This window comes from Pectinophora gossypiella, chromosome 5 (genome assembly GCF_024362695.1).
Source record: "Pectinophora gossypiella chromosome 5, ilPecGoss1.1, whole genome shotgun sequence".
Taxonomy (NCBI): Eukaryota; Metazoa; Arthropoda; class Insecta; order Lepidoptera; family Gelechiidae; genus Pectinophora; species Pectinophora gossypiella.
The window spans coordinates 3,632,890-3,659,200 of NC_065408.1; the positions used below are offsets into that span (position 1 = coordinate 3,632,890).

Here is a 26,311-nt window from a genome sequence, read left to right on the forward strand (position 1 = left end):
TAAATAGAAAGCAAGTTTTCGCTTGAAAGTTTGATTATGACCGTTATTATTATGTGACGAGCGTTTTGTTCAATTCGATTGGTCACTGTTACAAAATGTTCAGCAGGTTAGGTTCCAAGACTTCTTTTTACTTTTTAATAGAAAGTAGTTTTGATATATTGCCTGCATTTAATTGATATTGACTGCCTACAGTCAATCCTCTCATTTGCAGTCCTTTGCCGGTATTACGCTATCTGGGACGTCGGAAGCAGCGGAGTGGAACGCGTTACGTTTTTACACGTGCACCCCACACTTGGTACTCTTACTTACTTGTTTGCGACACCTGATATAATGTAATCTATTCTTATTTCTATTCACTTGAATCGAGCACTCAAAACTTGTTAATATACAGTAGAGCGTCCAATACTTTTTCTCAACTTTTTGGACAAGCTCTTGCGTGCCAGAAATGCGTCGTATAAGATTGCACGAACGTGCGTTGAAAGGTTCCATACGAAGTTATATATTTCTCGTATATAATTAATATCGTACAGGAAACGTTAGATAATTATAAGCGACGCTCAGTGATTTTGCATTTTACTATAGTTCCTTACAAGCTCGTCTTGTTCATCGGAGCACAACAAACTATTCAGTTTTTGCGATTAGACCTCCGCAGCGGAACCGTAGGTTCCTGATTGCTGATCAATCTCAATCATTAAAGACGACAAAAAGTACCTCTAGATAGCGGGCTATTTGGAAAAGTCAAAGCCGTAATCAAACATGCAGTTACCAGTAATTTTCTTCCGATAGAGAATAAAATAAAGTTAGAACTACCATTAGAAACCGGCAAGAATCATTAGCTTCAGCCAGAGAAGTGCATTAGATACTAATAGCACTGGGGCTTGAGTTGTTTCGCAGCCAATGCGATCCATCTGAGCGGACATTAGCAAAACTAATCCGGGGCCCATTTCCAGAGCACTCGCCACGGTAATCGAACGTTCGAGAACTTCGCATAGCATGCCGTTCGGTTGTAAGGCTTTATGGTGACTATTCTTCAGTAGAAAGTGCCCGAGTAATTGGTGATTTCAATTAACATACTCTTGTTATTGCTACGGGTAGTAAATTTTATACCAACTTGCACTTTCTACGTTTTCGGACACGCCACTTGAGACTGAGACTTTCCTTCGCGGTTTAAAATTCATGAGCTAGGTGACCTTGTTGGTACGTCATCCGATCTAATGTGATGTATTCACTGACGCGGTCGGTCCTCAGCGTGTAGTGAATAGCAATTGCGTGATTCATTCATTCAGGACCATTTCAATTGGTGACTCATTATCAAAATTGAGACGCCAGTGTCAGTTACTTGTCAAACAATATTCGAGTTGAATAAATGCGTTATAGCAGTACAGCTAATAAGCCAATTAGCTAGTGAGATTATCGATCAATATTTATAAGCTCCTTCAAGGCAATTTTCCTCAAATGACAAATGAATCGTGCGGTACGTTACTCAAGGTAATGACGGTTTTTATGTGAATTAGTAATAGTGACTAGAATAGGTATTACGGTTACGTATCAAGTTACTAGTAAATACCTTACCGAGTTGGAAGTCAACAAAAACAACGTGATTTTCGACCACTCACGTGTTACCTTAGAACACGTGCATTTAACAAGATATAATGGGCGCTAGCCAACAAATAATAATTGGCGACGTAAAATTAGATTAGACGGTAGATTTTGTTTTAGTACTTTTTGACGTTCTTAAATATATCAATTTGTTTTTGGTCGTGCCAACTTTTCGTTACTTCACGCTTGGCGAAGGTGTGATAATTGAATTATGGCTTCTAATACTATATTCCAATATATGTATATTACATTTTAGAAGGTTGAGACCTAGTCCGTGGTATAGTCGTATTTTACGACCATCTGTGGATGATAAGTAGCTAAACAATTCTGTGTTTCATTTTTTCCTAGATCATAAGAGAAGTATCCCTGTATGGAGAACGCTTAACTTACATCGCAGTGTCAGAGGTTAAAATTCCGGTTCAGGTTCTAAACCACTGAATTCGACTTTGTGAGTTTGAATTCATGTTTGATTCATAGATAATTGATATCACGTGGTTTCCAGTATTCGCCTCCGGTTAATGCCAATATACTTGCCACCTATTATATGGGACTTAAACATAGCTGGCGAGGAGTGAGTGTTTGTACAAACTCATCTCTAACCTACCAATGTGTTTGTGTGCATAAGAGAAGTATTTAATGAAATGTTTCTTTTTCCTATTTCAAACCAATTGCGTTCGGACGTGCGACTATAAGCAGGTGTTTTAGAATGTACATAATGTGGGCATCCTGTGGTTATATGGCCCCTGTTTCGTTCAATGAAATGTTATTAATTGTTTCAAAATAGACCTACTCAGCAAGATGCGTTCGGCCGCTAAATAGTTACACTTTACTTTCCAAATTAACGTACTTTTGGCATCAAATGTAAATGCCTGTCCACAAGCCGTAACGATACGTAAACAGATAATCATATCGCATTGAGATTTCTTTGGAGTTGCGTTGTTTTGTTGCCAGTATTATACAACAGTTTCTAACATAAATAAATTAGTCATACACTTTAGAGATTAAAAAAAAGTTGAAATAAAGTCATAATATCTGTAGAAATTGCATATGAAATCGCACGCCGTGATTGTTATTTGCGTATTATACGTAAGCCTTAAGATGTACTTTATTTTTCATTACTTATAATAACATCGATCTAATAATTCGTTTGTAATTACTTTTCTGTCCAATGTTACCACTTTTTACAGTAGCATAATTATATGTTTCCTTAATACTTGCGTACACCGAGTTAATATATAATTGTGGGCAATTTTCATTCGTACAACGTGTAGCCGTTTCTCTTTCCTCCACTTACGCATTATTGCTTTACGGGCGAAAATACCAAAAGACTTCAATTAAAACGAAAACTTCACACTTCCCATATTATGGAATTACATAAACGCTCGCATAAGAGTAACACCCATAAAACTCGGGTAATTGCAATGGTAGTCAGTTTGGAGAGATTTTATCACGGAATTATAACATCAGCATACGTGCTTGGCCGGAACTCGCTCGCTAGACGAAACAACGAAAGTTAGACGATTGTTCTTGTTACCACACACCACACTGCCAAATTGCATGGCTAAGTAAAAGTGGTAAACTTCTATTAGGGCACATGTGATATAATTTTTTGACGTGACTTATTAAAGTTTAGCCGGACATGGCATTAATTATATATACTTGGTCGTACAAATGGACAGCGCTCATGGTCCTTATTCGTATAAAATTTAAGATAACAGGCCGAAGGGGCCCAGTCTGAGACACTTATATGTGAAAGATGAGGGAAAATGTGACACCAGAGTACCATTAAACATAAGCAGAAATGTACATTGTAAATCCATATTCATAGTTACAGTTGAACGAGAACAGTTCAAGAACATTTCTTTTATAATTCCGCAAAGTTCTTACTGCAAATCAATGTAACATCATCGGAAACTAAGTATATATCAAGCTAGATGAGGAAACAGTGCGGAATGTGTCAAGCAGACACGAGTGAACAACCCACGCAACATGCATAATTCATACTGACAAAAACAATTTTCCGCTTATCTTCGAAAGCCTCGAACACTCGAGCCCCACATTTCGACACTGGGAAGATTCTAAAGAGCCGGCCATTCATTTGCGAGTTACATGATACGAGAAAGAAATCTTGTATCACTTTTTGTGATACGGAAACCGATCCCCATCACAGGTCACGTGTGAAAAGTCAAACCTCAATTCGCCGGTTTTGTTGTGGGTTACAAAATTAAACAGTTCATTCATATAACGTTTGTTGTAAACCTTTACGTAAGCCGCATTCAAATTATGAGCCATTGTGTTAATTGAATAACTGAGGAATGTTGAAAGTTTTATTGTTCTGGATTAATTATACAATCGAAAAAAAATTTAAATGTTGTCTTTCGACAATCGAAGTCTCGAGAACATTGCAAGTGTCATGTATGTCGAGTTGTAAAGTTTTTTGCGCGACGTTCTATAAAAAAATACAAGCATCAACTGCATAGTTTGTTAGTACAAACACAGCCACAACAAATTGAATTACTGATTCATCGTATTATAGATTCATCTATCAATCTCTGACATGTAGAAACACATCGACAGAGACAAGACAATACATCATAAGGATAAAGTCAAAGCGGTCATCGATATAAAAAGGAGGGCACATTGCAGTGTCCCGGTTACCTCGATCGCTTGATAGAAGTAGGAACTTAGATTTGGACAAGTGAGCTGGGTTATGTAAACACGACATTCATGTGAAATCGCCAAATTCTGCGTCAATCAAATGTCTTCTGCAAAGAATGGGAAGCAAACTTTTACTAATGTTTTGGCATGAGACAACCTGCATTTATTTTGTCATTTTGTGTCACAGTTGTTAATGAGATGGGTCCAAGGCTGTGTCGTCAGTGTTTATTTGAGGAGGTAAACATTATAACACATTGAGGTTTTGATCCATTGGTGTATATATTCTTGGTTACGCACATAACAAGTGGAGCGTGGGGTGTTAAGATGATACACCATTCTTTCTGGCCATTCAAACGTGACGATAAAAAATAAGTAGCGAGAAAGATAATCTGCTATGGCTATTGTTACTAGATTGGCAAACTTTAGTACCTAATACTTTATTAAGAAAGGTTTTCTTTGTACCTTTTGAATTCGCTCACGTCGCAGTTCGAGCATGGTATAATATTATACTGTTGATATAGGTAGATGTGTTTTCGTACGAATTCGTCTCGCGCGAACGATCCTAACCCAATCTTCCAAATACTATGGGAGCGCGCATACTGGGTGCGATTTGGTCGTAGTATTATTCCTTATTATATGGTACTAGCTCAGTATTCGTACTTTTACATAAAATTCAAATCCAAAATGACACCGGCTATGCTTGTTTGAAAGTAAAGCTTTACGCATGTAAACGACAGTATTTAGAACAGTATCGGAACAAGTTTCCATACTCTCGTGCATGCGCTGTGCGTTGTGAGCGACCTCTCGCCTCGGACGTAACACTCGTAACAGCGGGTCGCGACGCCTGCGCCGGCGACATTCCACGCGCGACGAAAGCGAGAGTCGCACGCGCATATAGACGCACATTATTAGAAATATGCCGTTCTGCAGTATGGGTTATTCGAACAAAATTATTTTGACAATGTTTTTTTGTTTGTATGTCGCTGGATTTTGAGTAGACTGAGATTAGGTGTAGTCAAAGGGATAACAATGTGTACTGCGTTTATTAATTACATAAATCTAGGTCCAAACAGATTTCTAATTCTGTGTATAGGCACAAACGGGACACTACAAAAAAAAATGCGTCGGAGCGAGACAGTGAGTTCGTGCGCACTCGTTTACTCCTGAACGGCTTACGGCTTAGACTAAACTGAGGGAGGGGTGAGGTAAATCAAGCTCGCTCCAAGCTCGTAATGGTGCGGAGTGGAGAATGTCCCTTCTATTCGTATTATTGTTTACTCTATGCAGGCATGGAAACTTGATTTTTGTCACCTCCCCGATGGAACGGCCACTTTTTTATTATTTATTTATTTTCTCAGTCTATTTAAGCCGTCAAGGAGTAAGAAAGGGCACGGGGATTGTGTGTCTCCCTCGCACGCACGGTGCACACGGTAAGAACGGGATTCTTGTATGGAGTGTCTGCACTGTACCTATATTAAATTATCTCCCATATCTTCCATCTCGCCGCGATAAAATGACTTTGTCCATAATGAGATAACCTTGTCGCCGGACCAAAATAAAAGAAAAAATCCGTATATGCACTGCGTAATATACTTGCATAACGGTGCATTGCATACACTTATTATCGAATAAACCGACTTTGCTGATAAGAGGCGAATGCAAAAATATTAATAGACCGTGCAAATGTTATGCTGAATATTCCTTTGACACAGCCCGGACACTTCGTACAAAAATTTCGTTCTTAAATACGTGCATATATAAACTCACGCCTATTTCCTAGAGGGGTAAGCAGAGACGATGGAATTCCATTTGTTTCGATTCTGACACCACAAAATTCAAAGGGTATGGGAACTTTGAACGTTTGTTGTCGGTGAGGCGACCAGGCAGAACGTGAAGTTAGTGGCCAGAAGCGAACCCGGCCAGAGAGATTGACATCATTACAACTTGTATCAGGCTACGATATATTATTTCCGACATTAGAAACTGTCTTTTCCTACACATTTCTATTCGGCTTTCTGGAGCCGATTAATTGGCCAGTTGGCCAAACCCTTACCGCCTTACAAATAAAAAATAAACCAGGTATGAAAGTAATGAGTTTAAATATTTGACAGCCAAGCAAAATTTTATTTATCCAATTATACTATGATTATACGTGACAATTCGACTTAACTTTGCTTGGCTGTGAAATATTTAAACCCACGTTCATTCTGGTTTTTTTTTATTTATTTGTAAGGTGGTAAGTCGCCACATCTCCAGTACAAACAAAATTTCAGCAAAGATTTTGACAATAATTGTTATATAACTTACACTTTCAAAACTCAAGTTGTAAGCACTTACCTGAAACAGATAAGAAACAGTTTGTTACAAATGTGCAAAGTTTAAAAATAATAATCAATTCAATTTAATTTAACGGCCTCCGGCGTCCAGTGGTTTGAGCGTTGGGCTCACGATCCGGAGGTCCCGGGTTCAAACCCCGGTGGGGACCTGCTCTTCTTATACCATGGCATTAACTACTTAGCCGGACAAATGGGGAGCGCTGAGGGCTAACTTCATGTATAGGTACGTATTAACAACACGTTTCGGAAGCTATTTTAGAAAAAAAATCCTTAGCCACTGAGTCTTTGTTTATAGTATGTCAGTCATGCACATTACAAAATTACATCTGTCTGTCTGTACGTAAAGTAAACATTCGTTTGATCTTAGCTAGAAAGCGACAGACGAGTTTAGTAATTATGCCGCTAATTAGTAGATCCAATGATCCGAAAACATTTTTTTTCATTAACAACCAATCTAGTCCACCTAAGTTGATCGTTGATTGCTCGTAAATCTACTGAATACTAAATTCCTTTCCTGCATAGGTAACCCAGATCTTACATATAGCTAACACTAATGACGTCATAAAATATTTTGCAACTTTTATCTAACATGACAGCATTACGCCTGTATCCCCGAAGGGGTAGGCAGAGGTGTATAGAAGGATTATATTATACAGTGTTCGTTATTTGCCACATTTCCCACGCATTTTGAAATTCCCGCCCTTTCCCTTTGCTATTTGACAAGGATCCGTCCTCCGGAACGACCGCCATTTTAAAAAGAAATCACTTCTGCCGATTGGCGTCTGTCAGTGTTTCTGAAGTGAAAACAATATTGGATCTAACATTGGCGACACAAACTGTATTTTTTTCCTAATTCTTCCACTGTCGCAACCCCCCTCCATTATATTTTATACATACAGTATTTAGTTACTTCTTCTTCTCTCGTGTGGGTTGAGAGGTGGATTACCAACCTCATCAACCCTGGTGTCAGGGTTACTATTGAGCCGCCAAAGGCCTCTGAAATGACTCATGTAACTACCACTTACTTACATCGGTAAGTAGTAACCGGGACCAACGGCTTAACGTGCCTTCCGAAGCATGTATCATCTTACTTTCGGACAATCAGATGATCAGCCTGTAATGTCCTAACCAAACTAGGGACAAAGTATTTTTTTTTGTGATATTTCCCCACTGGGATTCGAACCCGGGACCTCCGGATCGTGAGCCTAACGCTCAACCACTGGACCACGGAGGCCGTTACGTTAGTATACACTTATAGAGCCGCTCATCGGCAGCTGTGTATAAGTCCCATAGCGAGCCTATTGCCATTAACTTGAAAACAAATAACAAATCCTAGAAATCACGTGATAAATAAACAATATGATTTGTATTTTATCTGTTTTCTACCACAATATTTCTGCTTTGCGATGTTCACGAACTCAAATAAAGCCAAAAAGGACTGAATATAAAGTTGTTATTACTTTAGACTTTATCCTGGATGTCTATTAAAGGGTTAACAGTTGTTATATCTATCATAAATATTCTTACATAGCTTAAACGCAGATCTGCAGTACCTAAGGGCAGGTTCACATTAAGATAGGGCTTGCTCGGGTGCTTTCTTTTCCTTAAACGTTACACCTGTATTGTTCTTCGAATCGTGTCTGAATGGTTAAGTTGTTTTTTTTTTGGTACTTTCTACGATTGAACGGGTTATGTCCGTTTTGAATTTGTACTGAAGTATATTGTAGCTATTTATTTATTTTATTTTATTATATAAGTAAACATGACAAAATAGAGAAAAATAGTAGCATGGGTTAGTCGTTTCGGACCACGAGCGGTTCGGACCGCGGTGCGAAGGCTGATGCTTTTTTAAATAGGTCGTTTCGCACCGCTGTAGTTGGAGCGGTGCGGATTGTCCCAGGTATCTTTTGAAATGAATTAAAATGAAATTTAAGTAAATACTATTTTCATTATCCGAACCCGCGGCGGTCCGAATCGACCCATTACAAATAAGTTCTTCGGCGACACCGCGGTCCGAATAGCTTGCGGTCCGAAACGACTAAAGACCCCGTGAGTTGCTTCATCCCGATTTATAAAGTTTGCGTTACTTAACCCACCGTAATTCTTATTATCTCGTATGCAAACATTCACGTAACAGTGAAGTAATATCAACAAAGGGTTAGGAATCTCTAGGGTCAATAACCTCACCATCTGGGTTTAGGAGACAATGCGAAGGGCATGGCATATGATCACGTATGTTTTGTATGGGGCTGACAGATTTTTGAGTAATTTCACAAAGTAATTTCGACAATGTCCCCATCGGGAATCGAACCTGGACCTCCAGATTAAGAGCCCAACGCTCTCACCACTAGACCATGGAAGTTTTTATGGGTTAATGAAATATTGTTATTTATTTTTTATTATAACCTACAAAGAAGCTAATATGGTTGGAATGTGATCCAGTTTAAGCCTAGGGCGTTGACTCCGACCATTTGGGCAAAGGACAAAGCAGGGATTATGATGAATTGAGCAGCTTTCAAAGGCTGTCGGACTTGTCGGCTTACGTCCGAAGATGATGGAAGCTTCCATTTTTCATGTTTTGTGTGTCATATTTACGCTCATGAATAGTCGTTGGAAATATAGATTCCCAATTGGGATAGGCAGAGTTACATACATCGCAAGATGAATTGAGTAACCAGTACCCACGCTTCATCGAGCTTTCTGTTTGTTCAACGTGATAAGTGGTAAGTCGTACACTGTAGTTATAACATAACTTGAAAGAGCCTACTTACGGCGCACTGCTGGGTACAGGCGTCCCAACCGGAGGGGGTATGGAACATACTCCACCACTCTGCTCCACTGCGGTTTATGGAGGTGTTTTACGGCCGGGGCCAACGGCTTTCACGAAGCCTTCCGAAGCACAGAATCATCTTATTTTTCGGACAATCAGACAAATCAGCCTGCTATGTCCTTACCGAACAAAGGACAGTCTCACTAAGTGACTTCGATTTCGAGCCTCCTGATCGTGAGCCCAACATTCTAACCACTAGACCAAGGTGGCTCCTGTGATTTATTTATGTACGTATTATGGTATAGATAGATAGTATCTACGGAGAAATAACGCCATATTGCTGTTCCTATGGCAATTGGTATCTGTCTGTAATGTTGCAAAAACATGCATACATACATAAACTAACGCCTATTTCCCACCGGGGTAAGCAGACTATGGAATTCCATTGCTTCGAACCTGACATACTTCTCTTGCTTCCTCCACATTCATCAATCGTTTCATACACGCACGCCGGATCAGAGTAGATTTTACTGAATCTTTTCTAAGGACATCTTTCATTTGTTCAATGTACATCTATCCTTACTCTGCCAGCCCTACCACCAACCTTCGCTTTATATATTGCTTTCGTAATCCTATTATCCTTTATCCGCTCTATGTGTCCAAACCAACTTATCATTCCCTTCCCAGTCTTATGTATAAAATAATATAAATAAATATATAATAAATCATCATAAGGGTACGTGTTCACAAGCAAAATGGTATAATACCCGCATAACACCTATGTAAGATAACAGAATACATACTTCCGTTTAACTTATATATTATTACATCGGTTTATAAAACTTATCGTAACTACAAATTGATATAAAAGATAACAGGTTAGAATTAAAGCGATAACTAGAATTAATATTTGATAGTTCGTTCGGTGAAATAATTGCGCAGCGCAAAATTATGGCTAATTATAATTATGTAATTTGAGGAAATGTACCTAGTATTTTTCTCCCCAGTATTTTTGGGTTCTTAAGAACGACGAAGATAAAAGATGGTTGCCTTATAGTGAGGCTACGAATCGTCTTTTATCTTTTTGTCTAAACTACGTAAGCGCATTTTTGTAAAATCACATTCTTTCAATTCAAATACTCTTTATTTGCCTTTGAAAAGGGTTAATTAAAAGATGGATGTACACCTTATCAGCTATCAACATTAGCATGCAAATATTGTTACAATTTAGGTATACTTGTATGTCATGTAGGTACTTGTGAATAGTCATTACATTATATCAAAGAGTTATTAATGCCGAAACGGTTGCAGAAAAAGCCATAGACTAGCTGTAGCTAGATTATTTATTTATATATTTTATTTTAATTTATTTGGGAAACAAACAGTTGTATTTTATAACAGATTTTAAGTACATATAATATATATAGCTATAAGTAGTTATGGCGCTGATTTTTAGCTACAGCCGATTTCGTTGACAAAATTCACATCTAAATGTGTTTTTTCATAATAGCGCTTACGTGCTTTTTACTATCAGGGACAAAAAGTTAGTAAATAGTAGTTAGGTGTCTCTTACTTGCGTAAGATTTCATATAAAGTCCAAAAATGAATATGCTAAGAGTTGAACCCACGACTACTGAAATAAGAGCCGAGCGCAGTCCTTACTAAGCCACTACTCTATAAGGCACTAGGAACGTGTATAAGGTCCACACAGCACGATATAGACTACCTAATAAGCGGATCGCTTTAAGAAATCCCGTGCCTTAACCCGGCCGGGGTCGACGACCTCGCTAGCGCCGGCGCGGGCGCAAGATTATTGTTGTCTATAGAATTCGACGAGCTCTATGGTGTGGCGGTTAGGCACCTTGGTAGCCGAATTAGAGCGTTGTGGGTTTGGTTTCTGAATTATAATAGTTATCTGCTGTATTAGGAATAATAAAAAAAAAACAGTCTACAAAGCTCCTGATCTCGCGTATGTCGTACCTATAAACCGACTAAGGTAAGACGATGATGAGATGATGTCCTCAAGTTCACCGTGTGATTGTTTATAACGCAATATACTGGTAAACGAGTGTTGATGAGGTCCGTCATTGATCTCACAAACCATACGAGAGAACTGGTAAACCATCATCTTTCGATTTGAGATTAACTTTATATTGGCCCCGATTCCTGCAGACATCTCTTAATTTTACTTTAAGTTATACCTGTCATTTTCTTATCCACCGAAAAGGAAAGGGACGGATGATTGACAGCTCTTAATTTTAGGAAGAATGAGTAAATAAATGAATAACCCGGGCGAATTTTTAGACGGTTGTTTTAGATTTGTGCTTAAAATTGACGTGTGTTCCATAAATTTTATGCTTGTCGATTACCCGTCCCTTTCCTTTTCGGCGGATAAGAAAATGACAGATATAACTTAAAATAAAATTAGATGGTATTTACAGGAATTAGCACCATTGCTTCATTTTTGCGAAGGTTTGAAGGAGAGACACCCTTAAATTTCATACTATTGCCCGGGTCGCTTCGCTCGCTTTAAATTCAGGTTAACACGGTTCTCCTTTCCTTATGTACATTTTTTTAGCATCCTACCTTGAAAACTGCGAAACGTCCCATATAAAATGTCACCCCATCTTTGAAAGGGTTGGGACCAGATTTCTAAAAAAAATATGCACGATTTTTTAGTTAGTCACAAATAGTCCGCATACCAATTTTTAGCTTTCTACCTTGAAAATTGCAGAATGCTTCATACAAGCTTCCACCCACCATTTTACTGAAGTGGGGGGTTAGAGGGAGACAAAAAGTAGCATGTCACTCTCTATCCCTTCAACTATCTCCACTTAAAAATCACGTCAATTTGTCGCTCAGTTTTGTCGTGAAAGACGGAGAAACAAACATACATACACTTTCCCATTTATAATATTAAGTATGGATTCGCTGCATAGAGTTCGTAACTATTACACTAGAGTTAATATTAGTTTCATAGCCCGAGAAAATTGTTAGAAAACTAATAGTCAAGTAACAGAAATTGCGAGAAATCACAGGCCTGTAGTATGAAACTGAATATTGCTGTTGTGAGAGGATTAGAAAGAGCTGAAGCAATAGAGTACGATTTAATTGATAAATTGAGTGAAATCTGTAGTTAGCAAATAAGAGGTAGGTATTACGATACCGACGTAGCCCAATTGCCTAGAATCACTACATAGTATAAAAAAGTCGCTTTTTCTGTCCCTATATCCCTATGTACGCTTAAATCATTAAAACTACGCAACGGATTTTAATGCAGATTTTTTTAATAGATAGAGTGATTCAAGAGGAAGGTTTTTATGTACAATAACATTCATTAAATAGTAAAGAAATAATGTTATTTTAGAGGTTTGTAATGTGATGTCGTAATTTCATTTTTTCTTAAGCATTGCACCCGAACGAAGCTCGGGCGGGTCGGTAGTAAAGAATAATATGCAATTCTCCGCTCCCCACACAGTTGCACGTGTACCATAACGTCAATGTTTAGTGTCTGTGTAAAACGAGGTGTTTTGTATGAAGTGTCCGTTGGTGTGGCAGTTGGAAGAACGCTTACCTCTCACTGTGAGGCAAATTCGAATCACAGAAAACGGGCCTAAACAAATGATTTTCGAACTCGTTTTCGAATTCATGTTTAAATCATAAATGATAATCACGTGCACAGCGGTAAAGGAAAATATCGCGAGGAAACATCGTGACCTAACCTGTATATGGTTGGTTTTCCCTTCAGATTGGAAGGTCAGACAGTCAGTCGGTTCTGTAAAAAAAACGGAACTGGCTAATCTTCAGGTTAGGTTAGCGGACCCTGTGAAATATCGCTGTTAAATCAGCTTCTTCATTTTCATAAGGATTCACTACAAAACTTCTTTAATGTATAATTACTACATGTATCGTACCATATAGTATCATATGGTGTAATAAATAAATGCTATTATACTTCATGCTTCGTCCTCGAGATTGGTACCTAGGATAAAGTAAGAATATTCACACATGTAGTAACGCCTAGTTTCTACCACTCTGATGCACTTAGTTGAGAGGGTGGAATGTTGTTTACATTTCCACATTTTTATAATTTGTTTGAGGGTATTTCTCTCTCCGTGCCGCTGGCTCGATCGTCGCGTCGGGCGGTCGTCATTCGCTTTCTAGTGCTCGACCACTCGTGATACTACGTAATACTTACTTAACAAAAGTAATAAAAACGTTAAAGTTTTACGCGTTTAGTATTCTAGTGTATACCACGTGACATTAATAGTGTATTTTGTGATTCCGCATAAAAAATGCCGAAAAGAAAACGTGCCAAATCCCCCGATTTGGATTGTATTTACAAAAAAATTAAACTACTAGAAAAACAAGTTCGTGAACATCGTAGTACCAGTAAACGGCGACATCGGGTCATCGAGTCTTCATCATCATCATCGTCGAGGGAATCTTCACCTGAACGAGTTCAAGAAATACAAGGTAACGACGTAATAAGTAAAATTGCATTAAACGGACAGGGAAGCCTGCGAGGCTATCTCGCCACGTTTTTTAATATCGGTTCGAGTTTTATTCTGTGTGAGTTCTACCTTACCGATAAAATACAAGGAATTTACTTGTAATTTTGCAATACCCACTTATTACATCAACCGGGTTGTGGTTAATTCTTTGCGAATTCTACTTCACCGAACAGAGCTATAAAGTCGGCTTGCGTCTTATTCTCTGGGAATATTATCTTGCCGCCTACGCTCCAAGTCACCACAAATACCTAACTACTCCCTACTCCTTTCAGGAGAGCTCTCGTCGTCAGACGATCAGACCGAGATGATTAATAATGACCTTCGGAATATCCTCGACGCCGCCTGGGTCGGCTGCAACCCCCCGGACAGGGAGGTTCCTACTGCTGCAGCGTTGCCGGACACCGCCACCGGTACCGCCGGCGCCGCCTTGATCTGCGAGCAGCCGCCCGCCGCGCCACACGAGGAAACCACCTCGGCTACTCAAGCTGAGCCTCTTGATCTTATGGACTGTCTGGATAGCGCCACAATGGAAATCCTAGGCGAAGATCCCACAGCCAAAATTGAATATGGTCCTTCAATCCACAAAGAAATCGCAAATCGATTAGAACATTTCGCCGTCTCAGGTATAGACAGAGAGCTTCGTAAAGAATTGAATAAGAAGTACCTGACCCCGGACAATTGTGTCCGGACGGGAGCACCCATGCTTAACGACGAAATTCGAGCTGCCTTGCCGGAGAGTGTCATCAAAAGAGACAAAATACTCCAAGCTAAGCAACAACAACTTGCAACGATAATATCGTGTTTATCTAGCACCATCACTGAACAAATAAATCAAAAAGAAAAAAATCACGACCTTCTTCAGAAATTGATGGATATGGGACGTCTTCTATGCGATGTGCAACACGCAGAGTCAATAGCTAGACGAAACTTCGCCATATATTCCGTTAAAAAGGAAATGAAGGACCACTTGGCACATACCAGCATAGACAAATATTTGTTCGGCGAAAATCTTTCAGAAGCATTAAAAGCTGCAAAAGCAGTCAATAAATCCGGTTCAGACCTTAAAATTCCAACTAAAACTCCCAAGAAAAACCAACCTCAAGCGTCAAAGCCGCAGACGTCAAAAAACTGGAAACAGCCGGCGCAAAGTCGCCGGCAGCAAACGCAGCAGAGGAGCCGAGAGACGACCTCTCAGCGCGGGCAGCACACCGCCTCGTCGAAGAGATCGCCGCCTCCGTCGAAGACGACCCGCCGCCGGTAGACACGGTAAGATACGCCGGTCAACTAGCTCTATTTTCTAAACAATGGGCTCGTATTACAAACGACCGAACAATCATTGATTGGATAAATGGATACAAAATAAGGTTTTCAAAACCAGTTGTCCAAAACCATGTACCTGATCCACCTACGTATAATAAATCTGAAATACAACATTTCGAGATCGCCATACGCGATTTACTTAATATTGGCGCTATTTCTGAATGTGAAGCGCACGAAGACCAGTTTTTATCTGGTATATTTTTGCGGCCTAAACCCAATGGCAAGTTTCGGTTCATATTGAACTTAAAAAATCTGAACAAATTTATTGAAACAGATCACTTCAAGCTTGAAGATCTCCGCACAGCGATCAAACTATTAACTAGAGATTGTTTCATGTGTACAATGGATTTAAAAGACGCCTACTTCTTAGTTAAAATACATGAAGATTCGAAAAAATACTTAAGGTTCCGTTGGGCTGGGAAGATTTTTGAATTTAATGTCTTGCCATTCGGTTTAAACACCGCGCCGTATGTCTTCACTAAAATTATGAAGCCAGTGTCCAAATTATTGCGACTTTGCGGCTATTTGTCCACAATTTATCTTGATGACTTATTTTTACTAGGCCAGTCCTATGATGAATGTCTTGACAACATAACCACTTCAGAGAAGTTATTATTAGCACTGGGTTTTAAAATAAATCTTGAGAAAAGCATTTTAACCCCTGCCACGACATGTAAGTTTCTAGGCTACATAATTAATTCTCATTCCATGACTATCAGCTTACCAGCGGACAAGCAGATGAACATAACAAAGGAGGTTGAGGAGTTTACACGTATCAGACGTTGCAAGATTAGGCGCTTTGCTCGCCTGCTCGGACTACTGATTTCAGCGTGTCCAGCAGTAGAGTACGGGCTGCTATACACAAAAGAACTGGAACGGTGCAAGTTCCTCAATCTCAAAGCCGATGACGACTATGAGAGGTTGATGAATATTCCTAGTTCGCTGCTGCCAGACCTTCAATGGTGGCTGCGAGCATTGGCGAGACCGTCACACAGAATTAGAGACGACTCTTATGCTCTAGAAATCTATTCTGACGCCTCAACGACGGGATGGGGCGCAGCCTGTAACGGACAGACAGCTAGTGGCCAGTGGTCGCAGGCCGAACGACAGCAGCACATCAATGTCTTAGAACTCTTGGCTGCTTTCTTCGCGATAAAAGTTTTTGCCAAAACTTACTCCAATTGCCAAATATTACTACGGATTGACAATTCGACCGCCATCGCATACATCAATCGAATGGGTGGGATTCAGTTTCCACACCTCACCAATATCAGTAGAAGTATTTGGCAATGGTGCGAGTTTAGAAAAATATTCATATTCGCTTGCTATATAAAATCAAGCGACAATCAAATTGCAGATGCCGAGTCTAGACGGAATCACCCTGACATCGAATGGGAGCTCTCGGACTCCGCATACAACACCATTGTTGAAAGGTTCGGTGAACCCAATATTGACCTATTTGCCAGCAGGTTAAATAAGAAATGTAATACATACGTGTCGTGGCATAGGGATCCCGATGCATACACAGTCAATGCATTCACCATAACGTGGACAAGTTATTTTTTCTATGCCTTTCCTCCCTTCGCTATTATTTTGAAAACTCTTAGAAAAATAATACTGGACAAAGCTACAGGTATCGTGGTTGTGCCCGCTTGGCCGACACAACCATGGTATCCTGTCTTTAGGAAACTATTAATATCAGACTGCGTAACCTTCGCCCCCAATGACCATGCGTTAATTTCTCATTCCAGCCACGAGAACATCCATCGCAACCTTACCCTGGTGGCAGGGATATTATCAGGGCAGCGCTGCTGCAACGAAAGGTTCCGCAATCTTCAATAGAAATAATGTTGGCCTCTATTTCGCGTACGTCATTTAAACAGTACGATACTTATTTTAGGAAATGGTACGATTATTGTACTCAGAATTGTATTAATGTGTACGAGGCGCCACTTCCTAAAATTATTGAGTTTTTGACAACAATTTTTCACAGCGGCGCACAGTACGGTTCGTTAAATAGCTGTAGATCAGCTTTAGCATTAATATTAGGTTGTGCAATCGCGGAAGATGACCGCGTTAAAAGATTTTTTAAAGGAGCATTTAGGCTCCGGCCACCGGCGCCAAAATATGACGTTACTTGGGACTGTAATCAAGTCCTTACAATGCTAGCCTCCTGGTACGCTAACGAAGAACTTCCGCTAGAAAAACTTTCTAGGAAGTGTTGTACCTTACTTGCCCTTGTTACAGCACATAGAGTGCAAACTTTATCCATGATTGACATAAAGAATATCGAAATCTTACCCACGCAAATTAGAATTAAAATTCCAGAATTAATAAAAACTTCCCGGATTGGAACCAAGCAACCAGTTTTGCATTTACCCTTCTTTCAGGAAAAAATTGAGATTTGCCCCGCAAACACTATAATTTCTTACTTGAATAAAACATCACCCATACGTAAATCTAGTAGACTTTTTGTAAGCTTCAAAAAGCCCCATAAAGCAGTAACAACTCAAACATTGAGTCGGTGGATTAAGACCACACTCAAAGATGCAGGAATTGACGTCTCTATCTTCACAGCTCATAGCACCCGCCACGCCTCAACGTCCCGCGCTCTACAACAAGGGGTAAGCGTTGACCAGATACGACAGACTGCTGGCTGGAGTAACAACTCCGCCACGTTCGCAAGGTTTTACAACCGGCACATTGTGAGCACGGACGATGGGGCGCTGGCGAGGGCTATTGTTAATCTATGAAACTTTTTTTTCATAATGTCATCATTTAATAACGAATTGCATAATTATATAGGAAAATTCTTGTACTTGTAAACGTATAAGTTGCTAAGTAATTGCCGAAATAAACAATAAGTTGATTCAGATACAAAAAAGGTTTATTTTATTAAACTTATTTTCTTAACAGCAAAATGTGATGTTTCCAAAACACTCTCAAGGTCTACATGTGTGAATATTCTTACTTTATCCTAGGTACCAATCTCGAGGACGAAGCATGAAGTATAATTAATGATTAAACGAACTTACCTAAGTGAAGTTCTATCACAATTATACGAATGCTTCGTCCGAAGAGATTGGTACCACCCACCCTCCCTGGATACCCAGCTGGAAGGTTTGGAAACATCAAATCTCAGGGAAATCACTCCAAACGAATGACGACCGCCCGACGCGACGATCGAGCCAGCGGCACGGAGAGAGAAATACCCTCAAACAAATTATAAAAATGTGGAAATGTAAACAACATTCCACCCTCTCAACTAAGTGCATCAGAGTGGTAGAAACTAGGCGTTACTACATGTGTGAATATTCTTACTTTATCCTAGGTACCAATCTCTTCGGACGAAGCATTCGTATAATTGTGATAGAACTTCACTTAGGTAAGTTCGTTTAATCATTAATTAAGAAGAATTTTTCCTTGCCAGTACAAATTAATTCTAGGGTAGTAGGTTTGTAGTAAAACAATTTGTAACGCAACAGGGGCTCATGTTACGAAATGAAATGATTTGCATAACTGGAATTCTGGTATTATAAAAATGTTGTTCGTTTTGTTTTTATCTTAATAATAACAGTATTAAACTCTACACTGAATATTTTATGAGATCGTTCGAGAATTTGAGACCTCAACGGTTGCAGAGGCGGAGATGAGAGCCATCGGTACGGCAATGCAGGACAGAAGAGGCGAGTCACAGGGACTAGGTAACCTGACAGAGGGCAGCAGTAACTGTCAGTACTATTCAGAGGCGGACGACAGGAGTCCTAGTACGGCTTTGAAATAGACTACTCTAGGCGCAATTACACTCGCGTCAGATAAAGTACCGCGGGGAGGAAGGCAAGAGGGAAACCACTGCCCTATTTTGCCCTGAAAAGTAGCATGGAGAATGCTACGTCGACAGGAGCGTTGCTCTTAAATTAGTAATGCGAGAATTTGAGTGCTGGTTGGATCCGGTCCGCAGTGGAGCAGAGTGGTGGAGAACACTTTACAGTTATATAACCATTTATTTATTTATTTAACCATCCTATCAGTGAGGGGAAACCTATGCTTAGCAGTGGGACATATAAGTTGTTTATAGTAAGTGGAGCAACGGTAGCGGAGAGCAGTTCTCACCTTATTAGAAATAAAACCTACTTTTTAGATACAAACATTATTTGTTGCACAAAGAATGAAACTATCAAAACGCTAAAGGCCCCTGACATTGGCCAAGTTACGACTACATACTTAAGTAAATAGTAGTCGGGACCGTCTACTTAAAGTGCTGTAAAAAGCACTGAATCATCTTATTTTTCGGACAATCAGAATGTCCTCACCAAACCAGGGACAGTCTCACAAAGTGTTTCTTTTGTTAGACGTGTCTGGGAATCGAACTAGGTCCCCTCAGAACCGCCTAAATCCTGGAAACCATGTGATGTCAATTATCTATGACCAAAACATGAAGTCAAACTTATAAAGTTGAATTCGATGGTTTAGAGCCCGCGCCAGGATGCATACTTATGACACTGCAAAGGAAGCCACGCGTTAGCAAGACTATCACGGATTACCAAGTGGTGAAACAGAAACAGCCTATCAATCTTATAAGAACGTTCCTAAAACCAATTAAACCTTTATGGTAATATCCCCTCAGACGTACAAGTAAGATTTACGAGCCGCACATGGTAAGCATAGAGCAAACGATGACTATTCCAATTTTCATTTTAATAGTCACTCATTCATAACAGCAGAAGTTTATAAGAAAACGGATTGGGCGAAATTGTAATAGAAAAACGACTTTCGAAGAGAGCGGTATCATTTCTTCAAATGCGTGAGAAAGTTTTGGAAATGCGTGTTGGTATTACTGGCACGTTTTTTCGCTGATAAGATTTCGCGTAATGTGGACGATGATGATAATATTACTGCCAATTTTCATTGACTATAATGAACCTTCTCTATTGGGATTGGGGTAGTTAATCATCGTTAGAGCTCTCTATTGCTCTCCGTTTCTGTAGATGTTTGCTCAAGTCTAATACATCATCATCATCATCATCCAAGCCGTTTTCGGCGACGGCGACTCCTAAATGTCTATCCCAGGTCGATGTTATGATAGGCTCTAATGTGGCTAGCAAAACCGAACTTCGATTTGAAGGTTCGGCCACATGGCGCACAGAATAACTGGCCAGCAGAATTAAACGTATAGTTGTAGGAGGGTTTGTGTCGAGTCTTCCGTACGGGAGCCGTGAAGCACAGTTGGACTCGCTTGATTTTTACTGTGAGGTCGCAGGTTCTAACTCCAGCTCAAGCCTGAACGAATGTCTCTCAGGCGGGCAAAGCCACAAGTAGGTCATCAGAAAACGACTGACAGCTACATAGGACTTCGCCGCCTCTTGATTTTAGGATTTAGGAATGCTCCGAAGTGTCTTGTAAGTCGAACTGAATCGTGAGAGATTGTAAGTATTGTAACATAAAATTTTCTAACAAGCCATTTTTATCTAGATTCGTTTCTTATGCTAAGATTTAAGACGCAATTTAATTATCTCAAAATTTCCTAGTTAAAGAACAATACATTGTAAAAGTACACTTATCTAAATGTATGTATCGCTTGACTTTCTATGCGTTATTGTAATACGCAATTGTTAGGATCTGATAGCGAGGCCGAAGCGCGATACGACGATCTGTTTGTTTGTTTACAAATTGTGGGAAAGACTATCTTGAACTTTTACACTTTGTTCAAGTAATGAATGTTATCGACAAACGACGTACATCGAGTTACTGCTAAACTCCTTAAAGTCTTATCATCATGTAATACCTCCATGGATGCGCCGAATAGTGATTTTTACATAAAAGCATCATATAGTATACCTAGAACAAGGGGTGAGCCCATTGCCAATAACCGCGCACAAATCCAAATGGAAACAACGTGATATCAATTTTATAAAAGAAAACTTCTTTTAAAATTAATAATGATATGCTTAGGCGACACTGAAGCCGAATACCAATTATTCTGTTTTGGTGCCGAATAGGCCGAATACAATTCAATTCAAAGTCATATGTACCTACTTTCTGTACCTACATTTTCTACTTTACTGTTTAAATAAATAATGTTCACCTTGAAAAGAGTTCAATAATTTCAAAACAATGCAAATACACACATATCAAGATATGATAATATTTAAAACGTGTTTCCCAATATCGCAGACGATAAATTGTTTAAATAAAATTAAGTTGTATACTTTTATTGCCAACTTGACATATTTTTTATAAAAATCTTTTAATGTTTTTATAAAATTGTTGCACAATAAAAAGGCATGTCCTTAATATATAAAATCAGTATAAACTTAGCTTGTCAGTTGTAGTATGTGTTGTGTAGTGCTAGGTAACTTAGGCTAGGAAATTTAAGTGTTTTTACACTTAAAATTTTAATTTAAGAAACCAAACGCTCATGCCGGTTGGTCGGTATCGGGGTCCAGAAGTGTTTGTTGTAGCGAGCTGATTGGTCGCCTTCATGGCTAGAGCCTGGCAGCAGGTTTTTTCTGATTAGTTGTGGCTTTGCCCAGTTTAATAGGGAATACTCGTATAATCAGTTTATATAGGGTGTTAGTGACATCGTAACGAATACTGAGGGGGATGATTCCGACCATGATTTTGAGTTGATATTAAGTGGAATTTCCTGTCGGAAAATTTATGTTTTTTTTAATTATTTTCCGTTCCATACTTTTGCGACGGAAAATTCCACTTGATATCAACTCAGAATCATGGCCTGAATCATCCCTTAAAGTTTTCGTTAAGATGTCACTAACACCCTGTATATGAATGTTGTCCAAAAAAGCAAGAGTTTCAGTTGATCCCGGGCATAATAGTCTCCACCAACAAACAGTGGAGCAGCGTGGCAGAATATGCTCCATACCTCCTCCTGTTGATTGACGGGAGGCCTGTGGCCAGCAGTGGGACGTATATGCTTATGTTTAATGTTCTGTATGTATATGTTATATTCTAACCTTCACTTTCGTATCGTCCAAACGTTACTTCTCATACTTTCATTTCACATGCAAATGCGAGCGTATTCACAACACCTGTCTTTTCGATAATTCTGATGATAAAAAACTGATTGTCTATTGTGTCATTTTATTTATCTACTTTCATAGAACTATCGTTCGATCACTTTCTACCTGGTAATGGTAACCTTTGGAAAAAATATAGAACCATCTATTGTTGTGGCACATTGTCATAGGTTGTTCACTTGCTTTTTAGCGACACCTGCTGTGTTACTATAGACGATCATGTCACGCTATCACTCCATTAATAAGTGGCGTGATCAATTAATTAAACTATTATACAATACTCGTAAGAAACCGATTACATCTGGAGAATTGCATCAGCTTGAAAAATGTTAGAACGCACATACAACATACATAAACTCGCACCTATTTCACCAGGTTAAGCAGACTATGGAATTCCACTTGCTTCGATCCTGACACACTTCTCTTGCTTCTTCCACATTCATCAATCGTTTCATACACGCACGCAGGTACAGAGTAGATTAGAGTAGACATTTCTTTCCTTCTCAATTTGGTCAATATACGGCCTTCTAGGTCTCACTTGAAGGTTAGGTTAGAACTCAGGATTGACTGATAGTAGACAACATAGTCAACATAGTAGATTTTGAGTCTTCTTCTCATGTTCTTTAAGCCTGCCCTTACTTAGAGGGGATAAAGGCAGAAGAATGACTATCCTTCTTCTATCGTGTATTTGCCTGGATTACCTGAGGTTGGCAACCCTGGTGTCTGGTGGTGGTGAGTTATTATTGAGCCGCCAAATGCCTCTGACACGGCTCGTGAAACGACAACGAAAGACGAGACTAAACTTCAGGTAGGTGGTAGACTAACCAGCATTAACTTAAGTGATTTGACCGTCCCTTCTTTGCATCCAACTGGATATAACTGGATCAAGAAGGTAAGAACTCAGGTCTATTATTGTGAAATACTGGAATGTTCGATAAGGCAAAAATAACGCTAATAATAAAACGGGGCAATAAGTCAAAGTAAACAATACTGTATTTAAAAGCAATACGTGCTTTATCTGGAATGTTATTGCATTTTTGATCCACGAGGTCAATTGCTAAAGCTATGGCGGTCGGACTTTTCGAATAAATAACAAATATGACGAAAACTGTCACGTGACAGTCAGGTGAACGACGACAATAATGTTTATTATGTTCTTCTTCTGCCGTGTGGGTTGAGGTGGATTATCAACCTCATCTACCCTGGTGTCAGGGTTATTATTAAGCACTGTACCTGTACCTTGGAATATTCTATGAAAACAACAGAACACGGTTAGCCAAGTTGCAAACGATTTCAAAAATGACAGTGGTTTTTACGTGACTTATTTTAGATTTGCCTTAGGCGGCATTTACTACTTCGCCGGACAAATGGGGAACGCTGAAGGCTCACACCGGGACAAATCACAGACAACAGGCGTGAGAGGAACCGTTATGGTATCGGTGAATACCAATCGAGTTCTCATAGTAGCCACATAGAAAGCGTGGGCGATCCGATCAGCAATTAATGGCAACGTCTAGCTCGTTGAGATCGGCTTCTTGCGCCATTGTTCTAGCTTTAATTACTGGCGAAAGTCTAACGAGAGTGCGCGAGAGACGCGATAGTTTTACAATACACGTAGCTGTCGAGTACGTGTGGTAACGCTCCGGTTTTTTTTGTAACGTACATATTAATGCCCGCCGATAATCCTCAAAGGTCATATAAAATCCTCAGGTCTTTTCTTTTCAGGGTAAACGGAACGCAAGAATAACGGGATAGTGCTAAAGAGATGATGATGAATCCTCAAAGGAGGGCAGAAGACACGGATCTTCTCAGATACTGCTACGGAGCCGTAGCTAGTCCTGTACTGTAAATTTTGTCACGGTCATTTTATTGATTCTGACAATATAACTATGTCGTTTTGTCGATTGGTGCTAATATGTGAACCCAAATAAGTCATGTCGTTCTGTCAAAATGCGTGCCATGCATGTTAGGGAAAAAACAAACTTATCGATTTCGACAAAATTTATTGAAACGATCGATAATTTTATCACGTTGCGCATACTGATGTTCGTTCTAAGATCGGATACTTCTGTCAGCCTGTAATGCCTTAACCAAATCAACGAAGTGTTTTTTGTGATATATTCCCAACGGGATTCGAGCCCGCGACCGGATCGTGATCCCAACGCCCAACCACTGGACCACAGAGGCCGCTTACAATAATAACACACGTCTATCGAGTGCATGTGGTAACGCTTTGGTTTTTTTTAATGTAATGAAGATACCTCGTGATGTTTGCAAGTGTGAAATTGTAAATTGGCGGTGCTAAGTTGTTTATCAGGCAATGAATGACGAACGGTCGCAATATTTTGTAATATGCGGATTTTGATAAAAAATTGGTGTACATTCAGGCTTTTTGAAGAAAATTTTGTCTGGAAGGAATTTCTGCTTAGCAATAATGCCGCCGATTGTACTTCTGGTGTCTTTTTGTAAGTGAAATAAAGTGTTTTGAATTAGATTGAAAATGATGACGATTCCGGCTACTTAATTTTAACTTAATTTGACAGGACCAAAAACTAGCTCCATCTCTTTCTGACATGTATTGTTAGCGAAGGACGGCGCTTAGAGCTGTCAAACTAAAATCAGGTTAACTTTGTAACCACCCGAACAGGCTCCAATGTTTCCAATTGTCTGCATAGTAAAATCGATGAAAATTGTTGTGAAAAAGTAACAATATAAGCATAGCATTACGCCTATATCCCCAAAAGGGTAGGCAGAGGTGTATAGTCTATACACACCACCCATACCTCACCAGTCCCGAGAAGGGGGCGACCCATTGCCAATAATCCAGCACAAATCCTTGAAACCACGTTATGCCAATTATCTATGAAAATAAAGTCGAATACATAAAACATAACATAAACAGCCTATATACGTCCCACTGCTGGGCACAGGCCTCCTCTCAAAGTCGAATAAAGTGGTTCAAAGCCCGAGACAGGATTCGAACCCGTGACATAACGATGTAAGTCGCGCGTTCTCCGAACAGAACTATTACGGATTTAAATAAAAGCGAATATTATCTATTGCATAATTTCAATCTATCAATAATACTTTATTGCACAACGGCATATACAAAGGACATAAACATACGACCATACGGCATACATATATAATTATATATATACCACCACCACCATACCACCACACCATATATTTGACCATATTCTATTTAATACGCTGATCTGGTGAACTTAATTATTATTGCGTTAATGAAGTCAGCTAGGGTCTGACTGAAGTGTAGATAAACGATTTGAACTATTTTCATAGTCTAGTGTCACACATATTTCATAAATATTAGACAATAATTACGATTGGTTACATTAACTCAGATATTAACCTAGTTTCAAGAATGAGTTGTCTGCTATTAGTAACCCACTAACGAATTAATTGAGCGGTGTATCGTTTACGTTCATTATAACTACTAGCTAACTATTACTAACTGTAGTGCATTTTCAAATATCGAATTATGGCTTTTTAATATTAATCTTCTTATTGTGTGGGGTTGTGAGGTGGAATACCAGCCTCATCAACCCTGGTGGCAGGGTTATGATTGAGCCGACATGTAACGATTACTCACTTACATCAGTAAATAGTAACCGGGATCAACGGCTTAACGTGCCTTTCGAAGCACGGATCATCTTACTTTCGGACAATCAGGTGATCAGCCTGTAATGTCCTAACCAAACTAGGGATCGCAAAGGGATTCGAACCCGGGGTCTCCGGATCGTGAGTCCAACGCTCAACCACTGGACCACAGGCCGTTAATATTACTACATAGTATAGGGCTATCAGTGGAAAGATGTAATTGGTTTTCCTAAGATAAAACAAATAGATAACTTACATGAAAAAGGAAACAATTTCACATTTGCGCATATAAAAAGTAAGTGCGCAATGTCAACTTATAGAGCAGTAAGTCAGCCCATTGCCCTAAATCAGGAATCACCAATGAGGAACTTTCCAGGTTACGTTCACTAAAAATATTTTTTTTAACAAAAAAAAAAACCCGACTTCAAATGCAAAACTAAAAAGCAATAAATAAAT

General features: G+C 39.4%; 2 protein-coding genes across 3 annotated transcripts in view; one reads left to right on the forward strand and one right to left on the reverse strand.

The window, feature by feature from the left end:
• Positions 1-26,311, reverse strand: part of LOC126366581 (uncharacterized) — a 121,716-nt gene that overhangs the window by 65,829 nt on the left and 29,576 nt on the right. The gene's annotated exons all lie outside the window — the stretch shown is intronic.
• Positions 13,527-17,983, forward strand: LOC126366627 (uncharacterized). Of its 2 annotated transcripts, none has more exons than XM_050009813.1 (3): positions 13,527-13,839; positions 14,150-15,143; positions 16,555-17,983. In XM_050009813.1, the coding sequence occupies exons 1-2, from the start codon at positions 13,659-13,661 to the stop codon at positions 15,136-15,138; spliced, it is 1,170 nt and encodes a 389-aa protein (XP_049865770.1). In that variant the 5' UTR covers positions 13,527-13,658; the 3' UTR covers positions 15,139-15,143; positions 16,555-17,983. The 2 variants fall into 2 exon arrangements, with proteins under 2 accessions (XP_049865770.1, XP_049865768.1); XM_050009811.1 differs by having other exon boundaries at positions 16,949-17,983.

Bases quoted from the DNA above. Each gene is read 5' to 3' on its own strand.
- LOC126366627 (XM_050009813.1), top strand. From the start codon at position 13,659: ATGCCGAAAAGAAAACGTGCCAAATCCCCCGATTTGGATTGTATTTAC. The intron at 13,840-14,149 runs GTAACGACGTAA...TACTCCTTTCAG, and splicing joins ACGAGTTCAAGAAATACAAG to GAGAGCTCTCGTCGTCAGAC.